This window comes from Lepidochelys kempii, chromosome 11, assembly GCF_965140285.1.
Source record: "Lepidochelys kempii isolate rLepKem1 chromosome 11, rLepKem1.hap1, whole genome shotgun sequence".
NCBI lineage: Eukaryota > Metazoa > Chordata > Testudines > Cheloniidae > Lepidochelys > Lepidochelys kempii.
The window spans coordinates 68,283,328-68,305,982 of NC_136390.1; the positions used below are offsets into that span (position 1 = coordinate 68,283,328).

At 45.0% G+C, this 22,655-nt stretch overlaps 1 protein-coding gene across 1 annotated transcript in view; it reads left to right on the forward strand.

The window, feature by feature from the left end:
• Positions 1-312: 312 nt before the first annotated feature.
• ATIC (5-aminoimidazole-4-carboxamide ribonucleotide formyltransferase/IMP cyclohydrolase) overlaps positions 313-22,655 on the forward strand; it is a 35,422-nt gene continuing 13,079 nt past the window's right edge. The window contains exons 1-13 of the mRNA XM_073306734.2: positions 313-434; positions 3,069-3,195; positions 5,261-5,337; positions 6,648-6,714; positions 7,518-7,606; positions 8,964-9,115; positions 9,202-9,358; positions 12,708-12,833; positions 14,402-14,509; positions 15,706-15,791; positions 17,231-17,320; positions 18,910-19,038; positions 20,039-20,131. Of these exons, the coding sequence (XP_073162835.1) occupies positions 413-434; positions 3,069-3,195; positions 5,261-5,337; positions 6,648-6,714; positions 7,518-7,606; positions 8,964-9,115; positions 9,202-9,358; positions 12,708-12,833; positions 14,402-14,509; positions 15,706-15,791; positions 17,231-17,320; positions 18,910-19,038; positions 20,039-20,131 (1,323 nt within the window). The 5' untranslated portion in view covers positions 313-412. The remainder of the gene's footprint in view (positions 435-3,068; positions 3,196-5,260; positions 5,338-6,647; positions 6,715-7,517; positions 7,607-8,963; positions 9,116-9,201; positions 9,359-12,707; positions 12,834-14,401; positions 14,510-15,705; positions 15,792-17,230; positions 17,321-18,909; positions 19,039-20,038; positions 20,132-22,655) is intronic.

Here is a 22,655-nt window from a genome sequence, read left to right on the forward strand (position 1 = left end):
TGTTACACAACGTGGCCTTGCCCTAGGGCGCGGGGTCAGACGCCAGACGGGCCAAGAGCGGCCTTGGGGTGCTGGGTCGGGGGGGGGGGGTTGTTTTTTTTTTTGTTTTTTTTTGCTCGTAAAACTGCCTCCGCCCCGGGAGGGTTTTGCGGGCGCCGCTAGGCTGGGGACACTTTCCGAGCTGGGGGGCGCGGCGCGGCTCGGCTCGGCCCGGCCCGGCCCGGCCCCTTTGCTCGTCGCCGCGGTCCCGCCCCCGCCCTTGGGGCTGGGTCTCTGCAGACGGCTCAGCCCCCCCCCCTTCCCCTCCCCGGCGCTCCCAGCATGCAGCGGCCGCCCCACTTCCTGCCCGGCGCTTCCCGGGGCCGCCCCACGTGCAGCCGCCGCCGCCGCCGGATCGGGCCCGCCGCGGAGCATGGCGAGCGGGCGGCAGCTGGGTAACGCCCGCGGTCGGAGCCTTCCCTGCAGCAGCGCCCGGCCGGGCCCCGGGGGCTGGGTGGGGGCTGCGCGGGCGCGGGCCCGGGCCCGGGGTGGGGGCGGATCCGGGGCTGTAGGGCCTGGGCCTGGCTTGGCGCTGCTGGGGCTTTGCCGTGCTCTTGCCCCGGGCCATGGGGAAAGCGGGGGGGAGACGAGCTGAGGGCGCTTGGGAGCCGCTGTTTGCCGACCCGATCTCTGTATGTCCCTGGGCAGGTCGGAAGCGGGGCCTGTGGGTTTTTTCGTGTTGCCCGTTAAACAGATTTCAGTTGGATTCTCTCCTCCTCCTCCCCCCCCCAAAAAATCCCCCTCGCCCAGCAGGGGTGCAGTGAAATCCTGTTTGAAACAAACAGCACAAGTTGGGGTTTCGGTTGGGTTCCCTTTGCAATTGTCCAGGGTCCCCATCGCAGTCATTTGCACCAGTGTAAGCTGACTGTAAAGCATGTGCAAAATGTGTCCAAATAGCCTTTTATATCTGGGACCCTGCCATTTGCACAGATGTAAATAACTGCGCAAGGTGCAAGGCACAATCATGAATTGGCCTCATGCCGTGACTGTTCACATGGCGTTCAGGCCGTGTCTACACTAGCACTTACGTCACCAGAACTTTTGTTGCTCTGGGGGGGGGGGGGCGTTTGGTTTTTTCACACCCCCTGAGAAAAGTACGTTTCTCTCTCCCGTCAAGTCCGCTTACAGCAACGCCGCAGTAAGCTTGTGAGTGTGGACATGGCCTTAGTTAATGATTGGGGTGATGTCTGGAGCTGAATAGAACCCAGCTCACTCCATAGCTGTGCTGGCTCTGCAGGGCTGATCGCGTGAACGGGAGTTTTTTAGGTTTCAGAGTAGCAGCCGTGTTAGTCTGTATCTGCAAAAGGAAAAATTTATTTGTTAGTCTCTAAGGTGCCCCAAGTACTCTTTTTCCTTTAGGAGTTTTTTAAGAAGTTATTTGGTTGGAAGTATAAGCAGATGCTGCTATGAATACAAATAAATTTGTTAGTCTCTAAGGTGCCACAATTACTCCTTTTAGGAGTTTTTTAAGAAGTTACTTGGTTGGAAGTATAAGCAGATGCAGCTATGAATATACAGAAGCTCCTTCAAAATAGGGAATAAAAAACTGCCTCCCTGCTCATTATGACTTGCTCATTGATCTTCTGGGACCTGGTGTCCTCACTTGGAACTGTTAAGAAACCCAGCTTTTTGCAATCAGTTCTTTGGTGCTCCCGGGGTCTGCATGTGCGGATCCAAACCCCTGGTCAGGGCCTTGGTTAAGATCTTGTAGTTACAGCAGGGGACTGGGCCTGCTTTTTCTATTCCTGACACCAATTTGCTATGGCACTTGTTTAGGCAAGTATCTTAACCTTTCTTTTCCTTGGTTTACCCATCATAAAATGAAGACGTCCCTAGGAGAGTGTGTGTTTAATGCTCAGGACAGTAGCAACTGCATTCATTCCTGTTCGGTGCATTTAGTCTCTGACCCTGCAAACACCTCTGAGTAACTTTTTATGCATGAAGTTACTCAGAGTTAAATGATTGCAAGTTCAGGGCTTCATGATATCAGTGTGCTGGATCTGTGAACTGTGGGTTGTAGGTGCCATTAATCTGCACTGCTAAGATAACAGATAAGAATTCACGGTCACTGTGCGCCACGTGAATAAATCCATTCATAGACACTGTTGTTCTTCCCTTGTAAAGTTTCCATTAGCTACTCACAGGCCAAGTGAAATAAGCAAGTTGCTATTTTTGCAAAGGGCCTTATTTTTCAGAGTTGTGGACACTCAGTTCGAGCATTAAAAAAATGTCCAGTTGAATGTTGGTTTTGCAGGTGGAATTAGACTAATTTGAAATGCCAGAAGGCAACCGTTGTGGTATTTCAGCTGACCCCCTACACAGGCCAGAAAACTTCAGCCGGGAAGTAGTCTTCCTTACTGTGTAAGCAAACACCTTATGACTGGAGCTAAGGGTATATTTTAGAAAAATATCCTGACTGAGCTCTTCAAAGCTGTCAACATAATTTGCTCCCCACCCCATAATTCCCATTCATATCAATAATTAAAATCATTAGTCTTAAAATGAATGGGAAGAGGCCATTCAAATCTCACTCCCAAAACCTCACCCAAACACTATTATTATAAATGATACCCAGCTCTTATCTTTTCATCCATAGATCCTAAAGTGCTTTACGAAGTAGGTCAGTGTCATTATTCCTGTCTTACAGGTGGGGAAACTGAGGCACAGACCGGCAAAGTGACTTGCCCTCGGTCATCCTGCAAGCCAGTGACAGAGCTGGAAGTGTAGAACCTAGTGCCAATTCAGTTCTCTGTCTACTAGGCCGCATAGCCTTCTAGGAGTACGGGCAAATGTTTAATGATACTGTTAGATTGTGCAGTTACTCAGCCAGGCAGCAGACCCTGCTGGCATTTGAGCATGCAGCTCGTCTACGGAAGTAATTTCTAGTTTTGATTTAAAAATTGTTTAGTGAAGTTAGTTGCATATTTGGCCTCAAGTCTGTTACTTTATTACTTTATGCAATGTGGGAAAGGGGAAAATATCCATCTGTGTGTTACCAGAATGTTCCCTCTCTTCTCTTCTTCTCCTAGCTTTATTCAGTGTCTCAGACAAGACTGGCCTGATAGAATTTGCAAAATGCCTCAACTCTCTTGGGTTGGGTTTGGTTGCCTCTGGAGGAACGGCAAACTGTCTTAGGGGTGCTGGCCTGAACGTCAGGTAAGAGCGCTCTCTCTCAGTGTCAACATTATTCCCAACCAAAAATATATCAAACGTCTGAAAATGTTAAATCATTTGATTAGTTTGCTGTGATTTGAGGCAAAGATGGGGAGGGAAATATACCATTTAAATGCAACAAAACTCAAGGTCTGGCTCCTTGGCTGGAAGCAGATTGAGTCCAAAGAATGTTGATATGAGGGAGTGTGTGTGGTGACTGATGGGGAAGTGAGGGTTCCTGCAATCCGGTGTTCTCATTTTGCCCTGACCCAGTTCCTCTCCTTTCAGGTAATGTATTGTCCTAAAAAATCAGGCCTTAATGCTAGTCTGTGCTGGCATCTGAAAACTGGTCTTTACCCTTTCTTGGAGAGTAGGAAATGTTACAGGGTTTTATGGGGATTTGTAGATTATTTCTGTTCAAAACCACAAATTGTCTAGCTGAAAACGGTGGCCCAGCTTTGCAAAAGTGGCAAATGATTTGGGATGTCCTCCGTGTATGTGACAGGCAGGGAAGCATGAGCACTCCTCCACTGAAAAGGGAGGCACGCAGAGTCTCGATGCAGTTCAGCCTATGATTTGAGGAAATGTTTTGATTCTGGGTCTCCGCACGCCACCATTCAAAAGCAGTTTCAGTCAAATATAAATAGTTTCCAGTGTAATGATGGCAAATCTGTTAAAGCGCTTGTCTTGACTGGCTGTTGTTCACCTTCTCCGCGAATGACCATGCCAAGAGAAGCTGTGGCGGCATCTCCATGAATTTATGCTTCCTCCAAAATTCTCCTGAGATTGTGTTTCTGGTCCCTCTCTCAAGAGGTGACAGCACTTTGGGATGGTCACGTTAGTCTCATTTCCTCCCCAATTTACAGTTCCTTCTAATTATAAACAGTCACGAGGTGAAGGAAATGAAAAGCAAATCCATAATTTCTTAATGCGTTAGCTAAGGCTAACTCTGAAGAACAGTGAACAACATAACAGCAGTGGGATTAAAGCCACATTTTACAGGAGGAATGGTGCTGATATCTTGAACTTCTGTCTGAGCGAAATAATACTGCATCTAAAATGCTGGATCTTTAAAACGATTTGAGTCAACTTCCACATATAACGTTTCTTCTAAGATTGATCTCTCAGCTCACTTGTACAAGTTCTTATTAAGTTATCTAGTCCATATCTGTCCGAATAAATAGATTAAGACAGAGGTTATGTTGTATTTTTTTGTAAGTCACATTGACTTGGCTGGTTATTTCAGAATAAAAGCCCACTCACAAAATAATTGCGCGCGTCAGCTTAATTTGATTTAAAAAGACCTACTGAGTTTCCATTCCCGGGGAAAGCAGCTGATGCCCATTAGAGTTATTTATTTATTTTGGGAACTCCTGATGTGCTGTTCAGGGCAGATCTGGAAAGCGGTGTCCTTCCCCTTTTGGGCTGTGTTGGATGTAGGTTTTACATAAAGAATAGCTCTGTGCCTTGTTAAGTGTAGGAAATTGGTTAAATTGTGGAAGAGAGTTAAATAAGCATTCCTAGCATGGTCCTGCAAGTAACCGTTATTAGCAGAAACATTTTGCTAGCTATGTCAGAGAGATGCCAGACGTAGTGGAACCATAAATCATACCTACCTTAATGCAGAATAGTTTCCCTGACTCCCTGTCCTGAAATGTCTATCAGCCCTTCATGACAAGGATGCAATACTGGAAGAAACTGAGTTGTGTGATAAATACGTTGCTAGTGTATCATGCCTTCCATCTGCTCCAGTCTTGTGAACGTACAGGGCCCTTCCACTTACAAGAATCGTGCTCTCTCTTCATTAGCGATTGGAGACAGAGAAGTCATGATTTTTAGCCACGCAAAGCTGCAAAGTCTAATATTTGGCCTTCCTAATCTTGGGCATCCCTTTAAAGTTTGGAGACTTTTAGGGTCTGAATCTCCTCCCATTGTAGCCAGTGTTAAAACTCCCATTGACTTAAATGGGACCAGGTTAGGCCAGGAATGAGAATCTTGATCCTGCAGAGCCACTCCGTCTGTCAAGTGCTGAGCAGTCATTTCAACGTTTTGTTTCCCCCTTGAGCAGAGATGTGTCTGATCTGACCGGCTTTCCTGAAATGTTAGGGGGACGTGTGAAAACCCTGCACCCCGCAGTCCATGCTGGTAAGTGGTTGCTGATGTCCTTCCATTTTGAAATGGAAATCAAGGTGGCTTGCTTGATGGCCTTTCAGGGGATTGGGTGGAAGAACTGGGGAATGAGGACCGATGAAGCTGCAGGTCACCCAGTTGTAACCCACACGCAATCAACGGGAGCTGCGTCGTTCGCTGGCTGTTAGAATGTGTGGCACACTGACCAGCACCCTTTCGTCAGACTAGTTCCTTCCCTCCAGGATGCTGGAGGCTGAGGGGTCCCCTCTCATCACTCTAGCAACAAGGTAGGAGGCATTGCTCACTGAGTAGGAGACATGCCAGGAGGCTCATGTGCAATGGCTGCCCTCTCTGTTGATCATGGTTTACCACACTGAACGGCTCGGCATCCTGGGAGTAGCACGTATCTACAGGAAGAATACTTCAGCCTGGTTTCAGCTGCGAGCAGAGCTGCCCAGCTCTGAAAGTACTTGAGAGTTGTGACATGCAGCGATCTTACTGCAGTGCAGTGTGGCCTGCCTTCGGCTTCCCTTGCAAACTCCTGGCAGACTGAAATTTAAACCTGTTCCAGCAGGTGCAGCTCCACTGAATTTGGCCTGTAGATGAATTTGGCCTGCAGAATGGGGCCCCATGGCAGCTTTGGCTTTGGTGGGTGATTCCTGCATTTTGTAAGCTTCACTGGCTCCCTGTTCATTGAGGTGATTCAAACTCTTACTTTTGGAAGAACTCCAGGTATTTGGCCAAGGAGCTGTCTAGTGCTTCATCTCCTGTTGCAGCACTTAAGATTCTTAGGGTTGGACCTATTTGGCCATCTGATTTCACACTCTTGAGGGGACTGGAAAAGTAGGGTCTCTTCAGGGGACGTTCAGCTCTGGATTCCTGTCCCACTTACTGTACACCCGCCTGTCAGCTGTCTCATTCTGCTCCAGGCTCCACTTTACCTCCTCATTTGTTTCATGGGGTTTATGTATTGTTGGGTGGCAAGTCACGGGTGGCTTTTTCCTCCTTACCTATGCACCAAAGCCTTCAGTGACCATTCCCATGTTTTAAGATAAGCAGCTGGCTGCGCATTAATTGGTTGTTTTGGGGCTTTGTGTTCAGCACTTGGAGTTCCCCTGGGATTTAGTGTTGGAAAATCTATTACAGTGAAATTTGAGCAACCAGAAAGCCAATACAATGGGATTTTTTGCTGCTGCTGTTGTAATTTAAACATAATCAGAATGTGTTTATGGAATAAAATCTCAGAGAGAGCATGTACTCTGAAGAAAGATGCTGAAAAAGTTTTAATTATCCTTTGTTAAAAAACCTACTGTTTTTATAATTAGGAATCTTGGCTCGTAATAGTCCAGAAGATGGAGCTGATATGGACAAACAGGGGTTCAGCCTTGTAAGGTAAATGTCTGAATATGCGGCCTGGCTAAATTCAGAAGGGAATAAAGTGTCCTCATTGCTCTGTATTTCAGTAAGCAATGATTTACCCTCTCTATATCTAATTTTGATTAACTGACTTAAAAGATATGGGAATTTATCCTCAGCTGGTGTAATTTGCATGGCTGCGTTGAAGTCAAGATGGTAAGCCATTGCATTCACTGTTTTGACTTGCATAGATACAGGTATTAGCAGCCACAAAGTGACCAGGTGAGGGTGTGGCTCTTCACGAAGACTGTAGAAAGACGCAGTGATGGGTAGTAAAGGTGATTAGAAATATGGTGAGGCCCAAATGAATGGGACATGGCAAAATAGGTTTGTCTGGAAGATGAAAGGCTTAAGAGGGCCATATTGAAAATGGTTAGCTCAGGGTAATTAATCACTGGGACAGTTTAGCAAGTGGATTCTCGCTCACTGGACATTTTAAAATCAAGAATGGATGTTGTCCTAAAAAAGATGGTGTAGTTCAAGCAGAGCTGGAACCAGGAATTAATACAGGGAAGTCCTGTTGGCTGGGTTGTGCGAGAGGTCAGACTAGATGATCACAGTGGTCCCTTCTGGCCTTAGAATGTATGAATCGATGAGTTTTAGCAATCTCCACTTCCTTAGGAGAGGCACAGATCTGAGTTTAGGATTTTGTGCTGGTCTCATGTCAGAGATGAGGACATGAGGAAAAAACAGTGACTGTACTGTGGAAACAGCTACGCCCAACTTGACTACCCTACTTCTTGACGAGTAACCCAAGGTTTTCCCTGCTCACTTTCCAGAGTTTTGGTTTGTAACCTGTACCCCTTTGTGAAGACAGTGTCTTCCCCAAATGTCACTGTACAGGAGGCGGTTGAAAACATAGACATCGGTAAGTCCATGGGAAACTCTGAGAGCAAAACTTTCACTGAGGGCTGACGTGATAGCTATGGGAAATGTGATAGCTGATGAAAGGCATTGATCTCTGGTCCGTTAGAGATCTCGGTCCCTCTTCATGCATCCATAGAGTCCCCTATGGAGACTTCATGCATCCATAGAATCATATCCTAGAATATCAGGGTTGGAAGGGACCTCAGGAAGTCATCTAGTCCAACCCCCTGCTCCAAGCAGGACCAATCCCCAATTTTTGCCCCTTATCCCTAAATGGCCCCCTCAAGGATTGAACTCACAACCCTGGGTTTAGCAGGCCAATGCTCAAACCACTGAGCTTTTCCTCCCCCCCCCCCATAAAGGTCTGCACATAAAGGTCTGCAGTGGTGATAATAATATTGTCACTCTCTGAGCCTTTCTTTGGTTGATCTATACTACAGTGTTAAGGCACTTCGCTCAGATGGTCATGACCACTTGGCAAAACATTATGACAACTGCCAGTTGAGGAAGGGTGGGTGTTGATCAGGCTGGGGTGGCAAGGTGAAATGGGAGTGCCCTTCAGGAATAGAATAATGAAAGTTACAGCAACACGGATTCATTCTAACTGACTGGTGAGCGCACTGCTTAGCTGGTGGAATAGTGAAGCCTGACTTACAGAAGCACCAGGTGTCTATGCAGGGGTTTTGTTTAGAAGTGGCAGGTTGGGCAGACTCTTTTGCAGTGTGGAGAGCAGATTAAGTGTCTTCCTGTAGCACACGGCAGTGCAACGAGAAATAGAAGCTTTGGGGAAGAAAAGCTAAGCAGTTAAAAGCACCAGGCAGATCACCATTGTAAAGGAGCAGTTACAAATGCAGGGGTTTGTCTTTGTGCACAGTTTACTCCCTCATGAAATTGGGTAGGACCCTTGATTTGGTGCCATCTAGGGAGGGTTTGCAAATGTGGATTTCTCTCTGATACGTAGCTTTGCTCCTCATGTTAGTTACTAACCTAACAGGACAGCATCCTTGATCAGCATCTCATGAAGAGAAAGGTTCTGAATTATGTCCTTTCTCTGGTGTCTGGTCACCAGGTCTCTTGCAAGGACCAGGCATCTTATGCGATCAAAGGTGTTTTAATAGCTGTGTGTGATTGGGTTTAAGAGGGAAAGGTGATCTCAGAGCTTACATACAGGACCATTAATATTTGCAAAGGGCTTTGAGATCCTCAGATGGCAGGCACCAAAGAATATTAGTAGAGAAGGGAACCGTGATACCTTAGCTCTAGGTCAGAGGGCATCAACCTTAGATTAAGATGTGCTGTTCCAGGTATTTTGGATACAGAAGAGCAGTATTACACACTTCTGGGTTTCTTTTTTGAAGGCGGAGTAACCCTGCTACGTGCTGCTGCAAAGAACCATGCTCGTGTGACGGTCGTGTGTGACCCTGCAGATTATGCCTCTGTGGCTGAAGAGATGAAGGCATCTAGTAGTAAAGACACCTCCTTGGAAACCAGACATCAGCTGGCACTGAAGGTCTGGCCCTTTCTTTAGAACAAAATTGTGCTCCCTTTGGAGAGCGTGTCCTAGAAACCAAACAGTCTTGCCTGTTTTGTCCTCAGGCTTTCACTCACACTGCTCAGTATGATGGAGCTATCTCCGATTACTTCAGGAAAGAGTACAGCAAGGGAGTATCCCAGCTTCCTCTGCGTTATGGCATGAATCCCCACCAGACCCCTGCACAGCTCTACACGCTGAGGCCTAAGCTTCCTCTGACTGGTAAGACACAGAAGGATTGGCTGAGCTACAGCAGCAGAGTTCACCCTGTGGCCCTCCAGGGTGACAGCTGGGAAAATGCGTATTTGATTCTGCATTGGGCCGTGCTCTGTGACTTTAAAAGGGAAGTGTTTGGATCAGCTCTTCTGGCGCCAAGAGGGCGCGCCACCTCCCAGCACGCGCTCTGCAGTCCCAGGACAAGTTGTGGTGTGGTATGAGGCTAGAGCAGGGGTGGCCAACCTGAGCCTGAGGAGGAGCCAGAATTTACCAATGTGCATTGCCAAAAAGCCACAGTAATATGTCAGCAGCCTCCCATCTGCTTCCCCCCACCCCCATTCCCAGTGCCTCCCACCCACCAACAGCCCCACTGATCAGTGCCTCCCCCTCCCTCCCCGCACCGCCCGATCAGCTGTTTCGTGGCGTGCAGGAGGCTCTGGAGGGGAGGTGGAGGAGCGAGGGCATGGCAGGCTCAGGGGAGGGGGCAGGGCCTGTGGCAGAGCTGTGGTTGAGCAGTGAGCACCCCCCGGCACCTTGGAAAGTTGGCCCCTGTAGCTCCAGCCCTGGAGTCGGTGCCTATGCAAGGAGCCGCATATTAACTTCTGAAGAGCCGCATGTGGCTCCGGAGCCAAAGGTTGGTCACCCCTGGGCTAGAGCAGAAGGGGGCAAACTCTGGCCTGCGGGCCACATCTGGCCCGCAGGACCCTTCCCTCTGGCCCCCGAGCTCCTGCCAGGGAGTAGGGTCAGGACAGGCTTGCGGAGGAGCCGTCCCAACTCTCTGGCAGCGTGGTGAGCGGGGCGGAGTCTAGCCCCTGGCCCCTCCCCTGCCTCCCTCCCTCGCGGTCACAGTTCCCCAGCACCAGGGCAGCGTGGCTGCAGCTCCGGCCGGGCCCACCCCTGGGCTAGAGTGTGGTGTGCAGGTGTTGTCCCTTGGTCAGTAGCTCCCCCAGTGGTTGCCTGCTGTATTGCGGGGGAGTAGGCAGAACATAGTTCTGGCTGCTTGCTCCCCAGCAAGGCTATGGGAAGCCCAGGGAGAGTAAGATTGGTGCTTGATTTGGTCTTGCCTGATCCTAGGGCAATATATGTATTTATTTCCCTATGATCAGGCAGAATCAGTCAAGTCGTGCCTAACTTGTTCTCTAGAATTTTTTGTTTTTGTTTTTGTTTTTACTTTTCTAACTGATTCTTAAGGGGTTTCTGTTTTACACTTTTCCACCTAGTTTCCTGCAGCAGTTTTCTTTCCCTATCCCCACAATAGTGGAACACACATAACGCAATTAGGAACAAAAGAAATCCTAGCAGTTGTCTGGGCCCATTACTAGGTGGAGATGGTAAAATTGTTGTTAATTTTGCAGCAAATGCAAAAGTGTTTGATCAATACTTCGGTTTGCTTTTTCTGAAAAGAAGCAGGATGATGAGCTGGTATCGTATGAGGATGATGATGTACTTTCCAGCCTTGCACCTGAGTTCTAAAAAGATTTCTTTCCATTACAGTAGCCGGCTTGTTTTGTGGCATGATGTTTGCCTGGAAGATTGAAGTGCCTTGCAGTTGCTTAGTTCAAATGCCACACAGCAAAGGTCTCTAGTAAAGAGCTGGTTGTTGAGTAGGAAGCATTTCAACGAATGAACAGAGTGAGACACAGTAGCTGTCATGAGGAAAATCGGTGTCTACAGTCTGTCCAAGATTTACTGTAATTTCATATTAAAGGGTAGATCCTTAACTGGTGTAAATCTATGCAGTGCCATTTAAGTCAGTGTATAAGGGCTGAGTTGCTACAGCTTATTTTGTCCAAACTTATTACTAAAACCCAGGAAGGAAAACCTTTTTACTATTTCTTAAAATGTTCTCCTTCCTCTTCTCCTTATTTAGCATCCTTTCAGACATCTGTGGCTCCAAAATTTCTCCATTTCACTTGTTTTTCTAGCTGATCCTTTAATATAGGCAGGGCTTCTGTTTCATGCTTCTCCAAATAGTTTTCTGCTGGTTTCCCTTTCCTTATCCCCATGATATCAGAATGACCCTCAAATATGGTGGAGATAGCGCCTTTTTTTTTTGGTCTCCTCATAACGGTGTTTGCAGTGTCGCTGTTCGGAAGTTCTGGCTTTCATGCCTCATGTATAGGCAGTATACTATTAAGAAATGGTCTTAATGATTCACATTTCCTTGTAGTTTTAGTTCAAGAACCTCGTAAGAGACTCTTGCTAGCTGATTTGCTAGTAAATCTACATTGAATGTCAGCAGAACCATATCAGTTTCAGGTGTCCTAGTCTCCTTCAGGAACACAAGAACAATTTTTTCCCCCATCAGCCTTCCCCGCCCCATCCAGACTCACAAATGCAGGTGGTTCTTTGTTTTTATAGTTTTGAGTGTGCACATGCCATGATAGTATTAAAATATGATGGGATTATTTCATATTTGGGATGCTGTGAGAGATTGTGCTCTTCTTCTGGTTTAGCATTTCTGATTAAAGGTCCGGATTAAGTGCTTTGCTGAAAAGCATTTGCTTAACTTTATCCCTGTGTGTAGTTCCGCTGAAGTCAATTGGGCAGCACACGTGTTTAAAGTTAGGCATGTGGTTAAGTATCTTGCTGAATCAGGGCCATATCCACTTAGCTTAAAAAACAAGCAAACAAAAAAACCCTTGGGTTTCTGAGAAGACCCACCATAGAAGGAGCAGAAATGTACATATTTAAATAAAGTATTCCTATGTTCTTTAACTACTTACATTACAATGTCCTCTTTAGAGGTTAGGGCTCCACACTGCTAGAATGTATATAGGCAGGAAGAGACCGTCTTTGCCCAAAGTAGACATGGAAGACTAATGGGTGGTAGAAGAAAGTGCTATTATTCCTGTTTTACAGGTGGGGAACTGAGGCACAGGGATACTCGGTGTCTAAATGCCTGAAGATCTGGCTCCCAACTCCCATTGGAATGGGAGTTTGAAATCAGTGGGAGTTGGATGCCAAAGTGCCTTTGAGGATCAGGGCCTGAGTGGCTTGTTCAAAGTCACACAGGCAGTCTGTGGCAGAGACAGAAACTGAACCCGGTTTTCCCGAGTCACAGTGCAGTGAGTAAACTGCGGGGCTGTCCTTCCTCTGTGGGTGTCCTGTAGAATAGTGGCCTTATGTTTGGGCTCCACTCTGTGCACCCCGTGCTATACAATATCCAAAGCAGCTGGGCAGAAAACAGATCTTTCTTTCCCTATGTGCTCGGTGTGTTTAAAAGAAAACAGTTTGTATAATTTTTTATTCTAAGCGGTAGCAGTTTAAATTTAAAATAACTTGTACTTGGCATTCAGGCTCCTTGGAGAGAGGGGCCTTCGCCCTTTAATGTGCATTTATGATCTGTGTGCAGTTCTCAATGGATCCCCTGGGTTCATCAACCTGTGCGACGCTCTGAATGCCTGGCAGTTGGTGAAAGAACTCAAGCAGGCTTTAGGTATTCCCGCAGCAGCCTCGTTCAAACATGTCAGTCCTGCAGGTAAGAGTGGGATCTTATTGATACTTGTCTTATGGAAGAAATAGAGACACTCTGTGTGACGTTACACTCTATATGATTTTATAAATATATGCTAATGAGCGTGAATATAATGTAACTGGAATATGCATCATGCAAAAGGTCTCTTGTAAGGTATCATTACAAAGCTTATAATCTACTGTGTGGTCATCCTGTTTGTATAAATGTATCACTCTTGTAACTGAAACTAGAAATATGAAATATAACTCTGAGGTCCTAATGTAGTTATGCAAAGTGTGAGCCATTAATGGTGGTTTGGAATCTTAATGGCTCCCATTAACCAGGACAATTGACTGTAGATGGCTCTGTTTTACTTAAAAAGAAAAGGAGTACTTGTGGCACCTTAGAGACTATTGAAGTTGATAGATTTCCACTCCATACGGCTAAATTCAGTGCCTTGCCTAATGACAGGTTTCAGAGTAGCAGCCGTGTTAGTCTGTATTCGCAAAAAGAAAAGGTACTCCTTTTCTTTTTGCGAATACAGACTAACACGGCTGCTACTCTGAAATCTGTTTTACTTGTAAGTCTTCCTGTATACGTGTGGGCTGGCAGGTGGGTAATGATGTCTTACAGTGACATGTGATCATGTCACCTGACCTGGAATCCATCTTTAACCTAGTGCTTTTCCATTGAGGAGGAGGGGTGGGAACCCAAAGGGACAAAGGATTCCCGCCTTATGCAAAAGATATATAAGTGGGTGGAACAGAACAAGGGGGCGGCCATCATGAGAAATCCCCTAGCTACCACCTGAGCTGGAACAAGGGCTATACCAGGGGAAAGGATTGTGCCCAGACTAGGAAGGCGTCCAGTCTGTGAAAGAAACTTACTGAAACATCTCTGAGGGTGAGATTTTATCTGTATTCAGTTTTATTACTGTACTAGACTTAGACTTGCTTGTTTTATTTTATTTTGCTTGGTAATTCACTTTGTTCTGTCTGTTATTACTTGGCACCACTTTAAATCCTACTTTCCATATTTAATAAAATCACTTTTTACTTATTAATTAACCCAGAGTATGTATTCATACCTGGGGGGGAGGGGACAAACAACTGTTTCCATCTCTCTATCAGTGTTATAGAGGGCGAACAATTTGAGTTTACCCTGTATAAGCTTTATACAGAGTAAAACTGATTTATTTGGGGTTTGGACCCCATTGGGAGTTGGGCATCTGAGTGTTAAAGGCAGGAACACTTCTTAAGTTACTTTCAGCTAAGTCTGCAGCTTTGGGGCTTGTGGTTCAGACCCTGGGTCTGTGTTGGAGCAGACGGGCGTGTCTGGCCCAGCAAGACAGGGTGCTGGAGTCTCAAGCTGGCAGGGAAAGCAGGGGCAGAAGTAGTCTTGGCACATCAGGTGGCAGTCCCAAGGGGGTTTCTGTGATCCAACCCGTCACACTCTGTTCTTCGAATGCCATTGCAATATCTGTCCTCTCACCTCCTTAAAATGCCCCGGCACCTTTGCTGATATGAAGGAGTTGGACCAGAATATAGTTCTCATTTTCTTCTTCCACTGTCTTTGCTCATTTTATCCACTAGGTGCTGCTGTTGGACTGCCACTCACGGTGGAAGAAGCTCAGGCCTGCATGGTGCATGATTTACACGCAACCCTGACACCTTTGGCAACTGCATATGCACGAGCAAGAGGTGGGATGGCAAGTAAAAAAACTAATCTGTGCAAAGAACTGAGAAGACCAATAGTACTTGCTCCTGAGCAATGTGCCGTGTGGTTCACAGGTTCTTCTCTTTGCAAGTTTATGGTGATATTTAGAAGATCCGGGTAGATCTTGTGTTTTTTGGTTCTTCTCCAGAAGAGTCTAAATAACTCTGTTGATTAATGCGCAATCCATTCTCCTCTCGAGGGACCTAGATTCAAATCAGGACTGGCTCTCAGTCAAAGTGAGTTTAGCTAATTCAACCAACTCCTGCTTGTTTTCACTTAAGAAATCTCTTTCCTGCTTTTGTTGGCGGAATCTGAACAACCAGAGAACTGGATTGGAAGCTCTCAGCCCTCAACTGTGGGTGGGGTACTGCTGAATAGTTCATAAAGAAATCTTTTTTCTCCCAACCGTTTGTTTTATATTTGAGTTTAAAGTATTGACAGGGGAAAAAAGGAAAGCTAAAAATCCTTTTGCCCCTTCTCAGTGGCTCAGATTTCACTCTTGATATTTTGATGTCATTCTGCCCATTCTCTTGTTGTCCATCACGTTCCAGGAAAAGCAGGGTAGATAAAACCTCAGTTTCAAAAGGAAATAATTGGCACGCACCCAGTCTCTTCTCCTCCCCTTCCCCCCGCCCAATTTGTAGGTCACCTTTGATGGTCATTGTTCATATAAAAGCACTACTAGACAATTGACATTCTCTGTGACGAGAGGCAAGTGATTAGAAGGACTAGGTTGTTGCAGGGTAACACTGAAGAGCATTGACCTGGCTGAACGAGAAACCTCCACAGTGTCATCTGGTGCGATTTGTCTCTGGTTTTAAATGAGCACCAGTTCATTAAATATAAAATACAAAATCGCTGTTATGTACATTTCTGACTCTGGTTTCCCTTAGAAAAGTCAGTGTTCTATAAGACATTCATTACAGAAGCTTCGAAAGTGAGAATGTGCAGGAGGAAAATAGGAACCTACAGAAATATTTTTTAGGATGGGTTTTGTGGCAGGGAGACTGCCTTAGATTTGTTTTCCTTCTTGTGATTCTTAAGTGTCCCTTTCTTCTGCTTTGTGATGAAATTAGCAAACTCTGAGGAAAGAAACTGAGTCGTGAATGGTTTGGTGGGGCGGAGGGGTGGGTTTGTGTGTGTGCTGCAGATGAATCACTTTTTAAACATTATTTTACAGGGGCTGATCGGATGTCTTCGTTTGGTGACTTCATCGCTCTCTCTGATATCTGTGATGTTCCGACTGCTAAAATCATTTCTAGAGAGGTTAGTGTAAAACCGCAAGTTATTCTGCAAAGGTGAAGAGCTCTTGGTGAACTCATTGGTTGTAATGGCAATTCCATCATACATTTTTTTTTTATTATTGGTCCATTTTTGTTTCTGTCCGCTTTATTCATTTGTATTTATTGGTCCATTCTGATCATTTGCTATCCAGGGTGCAGAATTTAAATCAGTCTTGATTTTTTTTTTCCCAGCTGTGGCTCATGTGCAATCAGTGGCGGCAAATGTGAACACTGAACAGTCAAACTACTAATTTCCAAAGTGGATCATAACCTTCATCGGCCGCTTAAGCAGGTCTCTAAACCCCTGATTGTACTTCAGTAATAGGTGATTCAACAGCTCTGGCGGAACAGTGGGGAATTCCTAGTCGTCCCTACAGCTGCCTGCCTCCTTCTTTCTGGGGGAAAAGAAATGCATTTGTAGATTGCTGCCTACCACTAGACTGAGCCTACGACCCTGTAGTACTCCGAATTCTGCTACGTAACTGAGCATATCGCCCAAGTCACTAGAATAGATGACAACCCTGAATGCAAAACTAAACCAGACAACGTTAATACGTAACCAAACAGTGTTAGTGTTTGTTGTAGGCTGAGCATGGTATCACTGAGGGTTATTTAAGAAGGGAAGAAAACAGAGTATGAACGAAAAGGAAATGTATCACTTTATGGCCCTAAAATAAACCACCCCTGTCAGTTTTTAATGCTGTTAGAGACAATGCGGTTCCATTCCGTCACTATTTGTGTCCTCAAAGTATCCGAAAGTTTCTTTGTCTGTCTCTGACCAGTCAGAGCCTGGGTCCGAAAGGTGCTGCTCCATATATAAATCCCACTTCTGTTGTGTAGGCAAGTGTTAAGATGTTTTTAGAAAAGAAAACCTGCCATCATCAAAAAAGCATCTCTTCTGAACCCAGTTAGACAAATACATTCACAAAGGTACCAGGACTTTTACTGATCACCCTGAATTTCAGAGATGCTCAAAGTAAAGAGAATGTAATACAAACCTCCCTTCTGTATAATAGGTAAAGTATTTCCGGTATGCCATTACAAGAAACTTGTCTTGAATAGATACAGGAATGAATTCACCCATAGGAAATGTGTGGGAGGTGTGTTTCCATTGACTTCGGTGGGGAAAAACACATGCTCCTGAAGGCACTGTAGCACCCATCCATATGGTTGGATGCTGCAAACACTTAGCATGTGAGTATCCTATTGTCCGTAAACGGATTATGCTCGTTTGTAATGCTACTTGCACTTGTGAGTGTTGCAGGGTTGAGCCCTCATCCAAAGTCTCTTGAAGTCCATAGACTCTTGTTGGCTTCAGACCAGGCCTCTAATGTGTTTCTAATGACAGTATCTAAAATTGCATATCAGTGTTGCTCTTTCCCCTTGGGGGGCTAATGCTGTGTGTATGTGTGTGTTTTGCAGGTGTCTGATGGAATAGTGGCCCCAGGCTATGAGGAGGAAGCTCTCAAAATCCTTTCCAGAAAGAAAAATGGGAGTTACTGTATCCTCCAGGTGGGTATGCTACATGTTTCATAGTATTTGTGGTCTCAATGTAGACTTCTCAGCCCGCCCACAGCTCCATTTTCATTATAAGCTTCTTTTTCTGTGGCCTTCTCTCCATACTACTTGGAAATATTTTTCTACAAATCAGAGTTTACAGCTCTGGAACTACACACAGATCATGCCTGATCCAAAGCCCAGTGAAGAGCATGTGAACGTTCCCATTGAGCTAATAGGGTTTTGATTCAGTTTGGGATTCAATTTCTAAATGATCTAGAATTTCACAGACTGGCATGTCCATGAAGATCTAGTAAAGGCTTATATTAAAAACAGAACATTTTTCATGATGTCTTCACTGATTTTTGTAATGACATGCACATTAGCAACAGTACTTTACAGAAATAAAATTTCTGGACTGCTCTCCACTTTGCTCTAATCTCCCTATCGTCTATGAAATTCTCCAGCTTTGTCATTAATCTTATAATTGAGCAATTTGTTACATCAGTGCACACAGCCTTTTAAAACAACAAAACAGCTTCTGTATGATCTCAGGATCAATCTGTGGGTACAACCAAAGACAACAGCAAGCCGTTTTTTTAAAAAAAAAACCACCATGTGATGAAGAATCATCACGTTGCAGGCACAGTTTAGACTCCGCGGTAATGTATGATTCCATATTACGTTGATTCCATATTACTTGTCAAATATTTAACATGACGCTGCCAGATAATTCAAATTACCATCTCCATGTCCCCTGCTCACGTGTGCTGAGCAGCGTACACGTGACTTTAAATTGTAGATTCCCTAGGAGATTTTATACTAGTGCCAAAGTATCCATGTCGCTCCTATCCCAGCCCCTCTCTGAGAGGCTGACACACACAGGGAAGCTAAGAGCTTAAGTAGCGGCATATAAATTCCAACTTATTCGATGAGAGAAGGATTCAAGCATTACTGTCAGAGAAGCTTGAGAAGGTGGCTCAAGGTGCTTCAGGCAAGCAGGAAAGAAATTACAGGCAGCCTTGAAGGCTGGTTCCTCCCGTTGTCAGTCGCACAAGGTTGCAGTAGTAACTAGTAAATCTTTAATGCTTGAGAGACTCAATCGCTGCTTGTCACCAAATTCCCTATAAAGGGACCTTATGCTTGGTGGTTGACTTACAACACGCATTCCCCAAGTCCTGCTCCACACTCCAGCTGTGCCCCCTGTAAAGGTGGGGGAAATCTGCAAAGATGGTTGCCCTCTTCCACTGCCACATGGGAGGGGGCAGTTCTGGGCAGGGAGGGTTCTTTCTGCGCTTGGATCTTTGTGGGCCACAGTCTGGCCCTGTGTGGGTAAACATCCAGTGTGCAGACTCCTATCTTCTCCCTTAAAGTGACACTTTATGTTTTGGTGCTGATAAGTTGGTGCTCCAGTTTGCTGGTACTACGTCTGTTTTGGCATCCCATCGCTTTTCGTCTCATCTCTTTTGGATTATGTAAAAGATTGACATTGTTCTTTAAGGTAAACTATTGTTGGAAGTCAGATTTGAAAGGGTCATTGCTGGAAGTTGGATTGGAAGGGTTCAAAGAGCGTGCAGCACTACTTTCTATTTGTCTGCTTTTAGATGGAGCTTGATTACGAGCCAGAGGAAAACGAGATTCGAACCCTCTTTGGGTTGCATCTCACACAGAAGAGGAACAACGGCGTTATTGACCAGTCACTGTTCAAGAACATTGTTAGCAAAAGCAAAAATGTAAGTGTAAGAGAATTTGAGCAGGGGCTTGGACTAGATGACCTCCTGAGGTCCCTTCCAACCCTGATATTCTGTGATTCTAGTGAGAAACAAGAGGACTGTTTGAGTGAACTGGTGGGCTCCAATCAGGAAAGGAAGTGAGATCCTATCATAGGAGGCCCTAAAACATTCAGGCAGACGTGTCTTTTCGGCAGAATGGTGCACTGGGCCAAGTCTACTCATGCAAGTAGAGCCATTGCCTGAGTAAGATGAGCTGGATCTAGCTCTTTATTGCTGATTATCAGGATTATAAATAGGAAGTCCCTCTCTTAATTTCCACAGTTCCACAGCAATACAGTAAGAAACCATTGTGGTGTCATTCTGAGTCACTGTTTAATAGTCTCATTTGTTTGCATTGTGTTGTATAAACTCCTAGATCTCTCTGTTCCATACACAGATGGTTTACACATCACCAGTGGGCAGTTAGTTTACATGTGGTTTACATTAGTCCGAATGTTTCACTGTGCAGTAGCAGACCTATATGAATGTAGAAATATTCTACTTTCTTCAAGGGGAGCTGAGAAACGTGGTCAATGGGAAAACCATTTAACAAATTAGTAGCGGAATGAGTGTAAAATAAAATTGTCAATAGCATTTCAAGCTATGGCCTTGATCTGGCAAATATGCAAGCACAAGCTTAGCTTTGTACATGTGAGTAGTGAATTCAACTGGACTGTTCACCTGTGTAAAGTTAAGCAAGTGCACGAATGTTTTGAGGATTAGGGCCAGTGTTTGACTGTCAGTCACTTAGCTGTTGAGGCCTGAGTTTGGGGTTGGTTTGGGCCACAAGAACTGGTGACATTAGTAGATAATCAGATTATTGGTAATTTTTAGTCATTTTCCTCTGGTATTCTATAGCACGTGTAGTGGTTTTTGGTTTGCAGATTTATAGCCCATTGCAGAATGTTTTAAATCTCAGTTATTTAAGGGATACATTCGTTATTGCTTTCTGTTGTTTCAGCTGCCTGAGTCTGCTATCCAAAATTTGACTGTAGCCACCGTCGCTGTCAAGTACACCCAGTCCAATTCCGTTTGCTATGCTAAGAATGGGCAGGTAACCAAACCGGGCTGCTTGGGGGGGGGGGGGTATACTGTCTCAGCCAAACTGGCCAGTAGTACTTTTTGTTAGGCACCAGGTGTAAAATCACTTAGTGTACTGGAAGCTATTAAACAAGTATAGGCAAGCTGGCTTAGACATTGTTACATGGAACAGTAGCTCAAGTTCGATAGCTCTCAAGTGGCTGCCTGTGAACGTGAAATCCTGGGATCTTTTCACAACAAGGGAATCGATGGTGATTGAGAGACTAAGGGATCAAGCTTGCAAAGAATTAAAACTTGAATAATTTTGTTCATGTTGTTAAATGTTTGCAGGATCAAGGCCTGAATCATTCTTTTTCTAAATCTTCTGTCCAGGTTTTTAAGAGGGATCTTTTTGCTGGTGGGCATTCATTTGTTAAAGGCCTTTTCAGGCATTACCATGTGAGAGTGGGTGTCACACCTGGTGTCTGACAGTGTTTAATTTAAAGGCAATCCGCAAAGGATATATTTTAATTGCCTTAGTTTGCTGATTTGTGATGTATAAAGAAGGGCTTTTTGCAAACAGATGAGGTTTTTTATTCTGTTTTGTCTTTTAACTTTGGAGTATCAGGAATGTCAAGTCTTCCTTGATTTTGATGGAAGACTTACCTTGGAGGGTGGCCTTTCATGTGTGGTGTCAAAAGTTACACCATAAATGAACAGATGGGGTGTGAATTTTTAACAGAAATATTTGTTCCCAGGTGTTCATTAGGCATTGTATTTAAATGTTACCAAAGAGTTTTAACAGACTGACATTTGTTTCCCCTCTCAATTGCTTGCTGTTGTGATGTCATCATTCAATTAACCCTGTGAGACATTTTTTAAAAAAAAAAAGCAGACTTTTTTTTTGATAAGAGGAGCCTGAAAGTCTCTTCCCCTCACCAATATACATCATACAGAAGCAAAATCGGGCGCAATCCCAATTTATTTCCTTTGCAGGTCACCTTTAAAGATATCTTGTTTAATCCATCCTCCTTATTATTCATCTGCATACACCAGATTGTCTTCGTCTAGAGTTAAAATGCACCCATGCGTTACTTCACTGTATTTTCTGGTGGCATGTGCTACATAGCTCTGACAAAAAGAACAGGAGTACTTGTGGCACCTTAGAGACTAACAGATTTATTAGAGAATAAGCTTTCGTGGGCTACAGCCCACTTCGTCGGATGCATAGAATGGAACATATAGTTAGACACACACACACAACACACACACAGGAGGTGGCTGGACCCTCCTCTGGCGAGGGTCACCCGGCCCGCCTTCCCCCGGGGAGCCCGAGAAGGGAAGCACCACCCTTCGCCCGCACACAAGTTGGAAGTTACCATACAAACTGTCAGGTTTCAGAGGAACAGCCGTGTTAGTCTGTATTCGCAAAAAGAAAAGGAGTACTTGTGGCACCTTAGAGACTAACCAATTTATTTGAGCATGAGCTTTCGTGAGCTACAGCTCACTTCATCAGATGTTTACCGTGGAAACTGCAGCAGACTTTATATACACACAGAAATCATGAAACAATACCTCCTCCCACCCCACTGTCCTGCTGGTAATAGCTTATCTAAAGTGATCAACAGGTGGGCCATTTCCAGCACAAATCCAGGTTTTCTCACCCTCCACCCCCCCACACAAATTCACTCTCCTGCAGCAGGAGAGTGAATTTGTGTGGGGGGGTGGAGGGTGAGAAAACCTGGATTTGTGCTGGAAATGGCCCACCTGTTGATCACTTTAGATAAGCTATTACCAGCAGGACAGTGGGGTGGGAGGAGGTATTGTTTCATGATTTCTGTGTGTATATAAAGTCTGCTGCAGTTTCCACGGTAAACATCTGATGAAGTGAGCTGTAGCTCACGAAAGCTCATGCTCAAATAAATTGGTTAGTCTCTAAGGTGCCACAAGTACTCCTTTTCTTTTTTCATACAAACTGTGGGAGGCTAATTAGTTAAGATGAGCTATTATCAGCAGGAGAAAAAAAACTTCTGTAGTGATAATCAAGATGGCCCATTTAGACAGTTGACAAGATGATGTGAGGATACTTAACTTAAGGAAATAGATTCAATGGGTGTAATGACCCAGCCACTCCCAGTCTCTATTCAAACCAAAGTTAATGGTATCTAGTTTGCATATTAATTCAAGCTCAGCAGTTTCTACTTGGAGTCTGTTTTTGAAGCTTTTCTGTTGCAAAATTGCCATCTTTAAAGCTTTTACTGAGTGGCCAGAGAGGTTGAAGTGTTCTCCTACCGGTTTTTGAATGTTATGATTCCTGATGTCAGATTTGTGTCCATTTATTCTTTTGCGTAGAGACTGTCCCATTCGGCCAATGTACATGGCAGAGGGGCATTGCTGGCACATGATGGCATATATCACATTGGTAGATGTGCAGGTAAACGAGCCCCTGATGGTGTGGCTAATGTGATTTGGTCCTATGATGGTGTCACTTGAATAAATATGTGAACAGAGTTGGCATCGGGCTTTGTTGCAAGGATAGGTTCCTGGGTTAGTGTTTT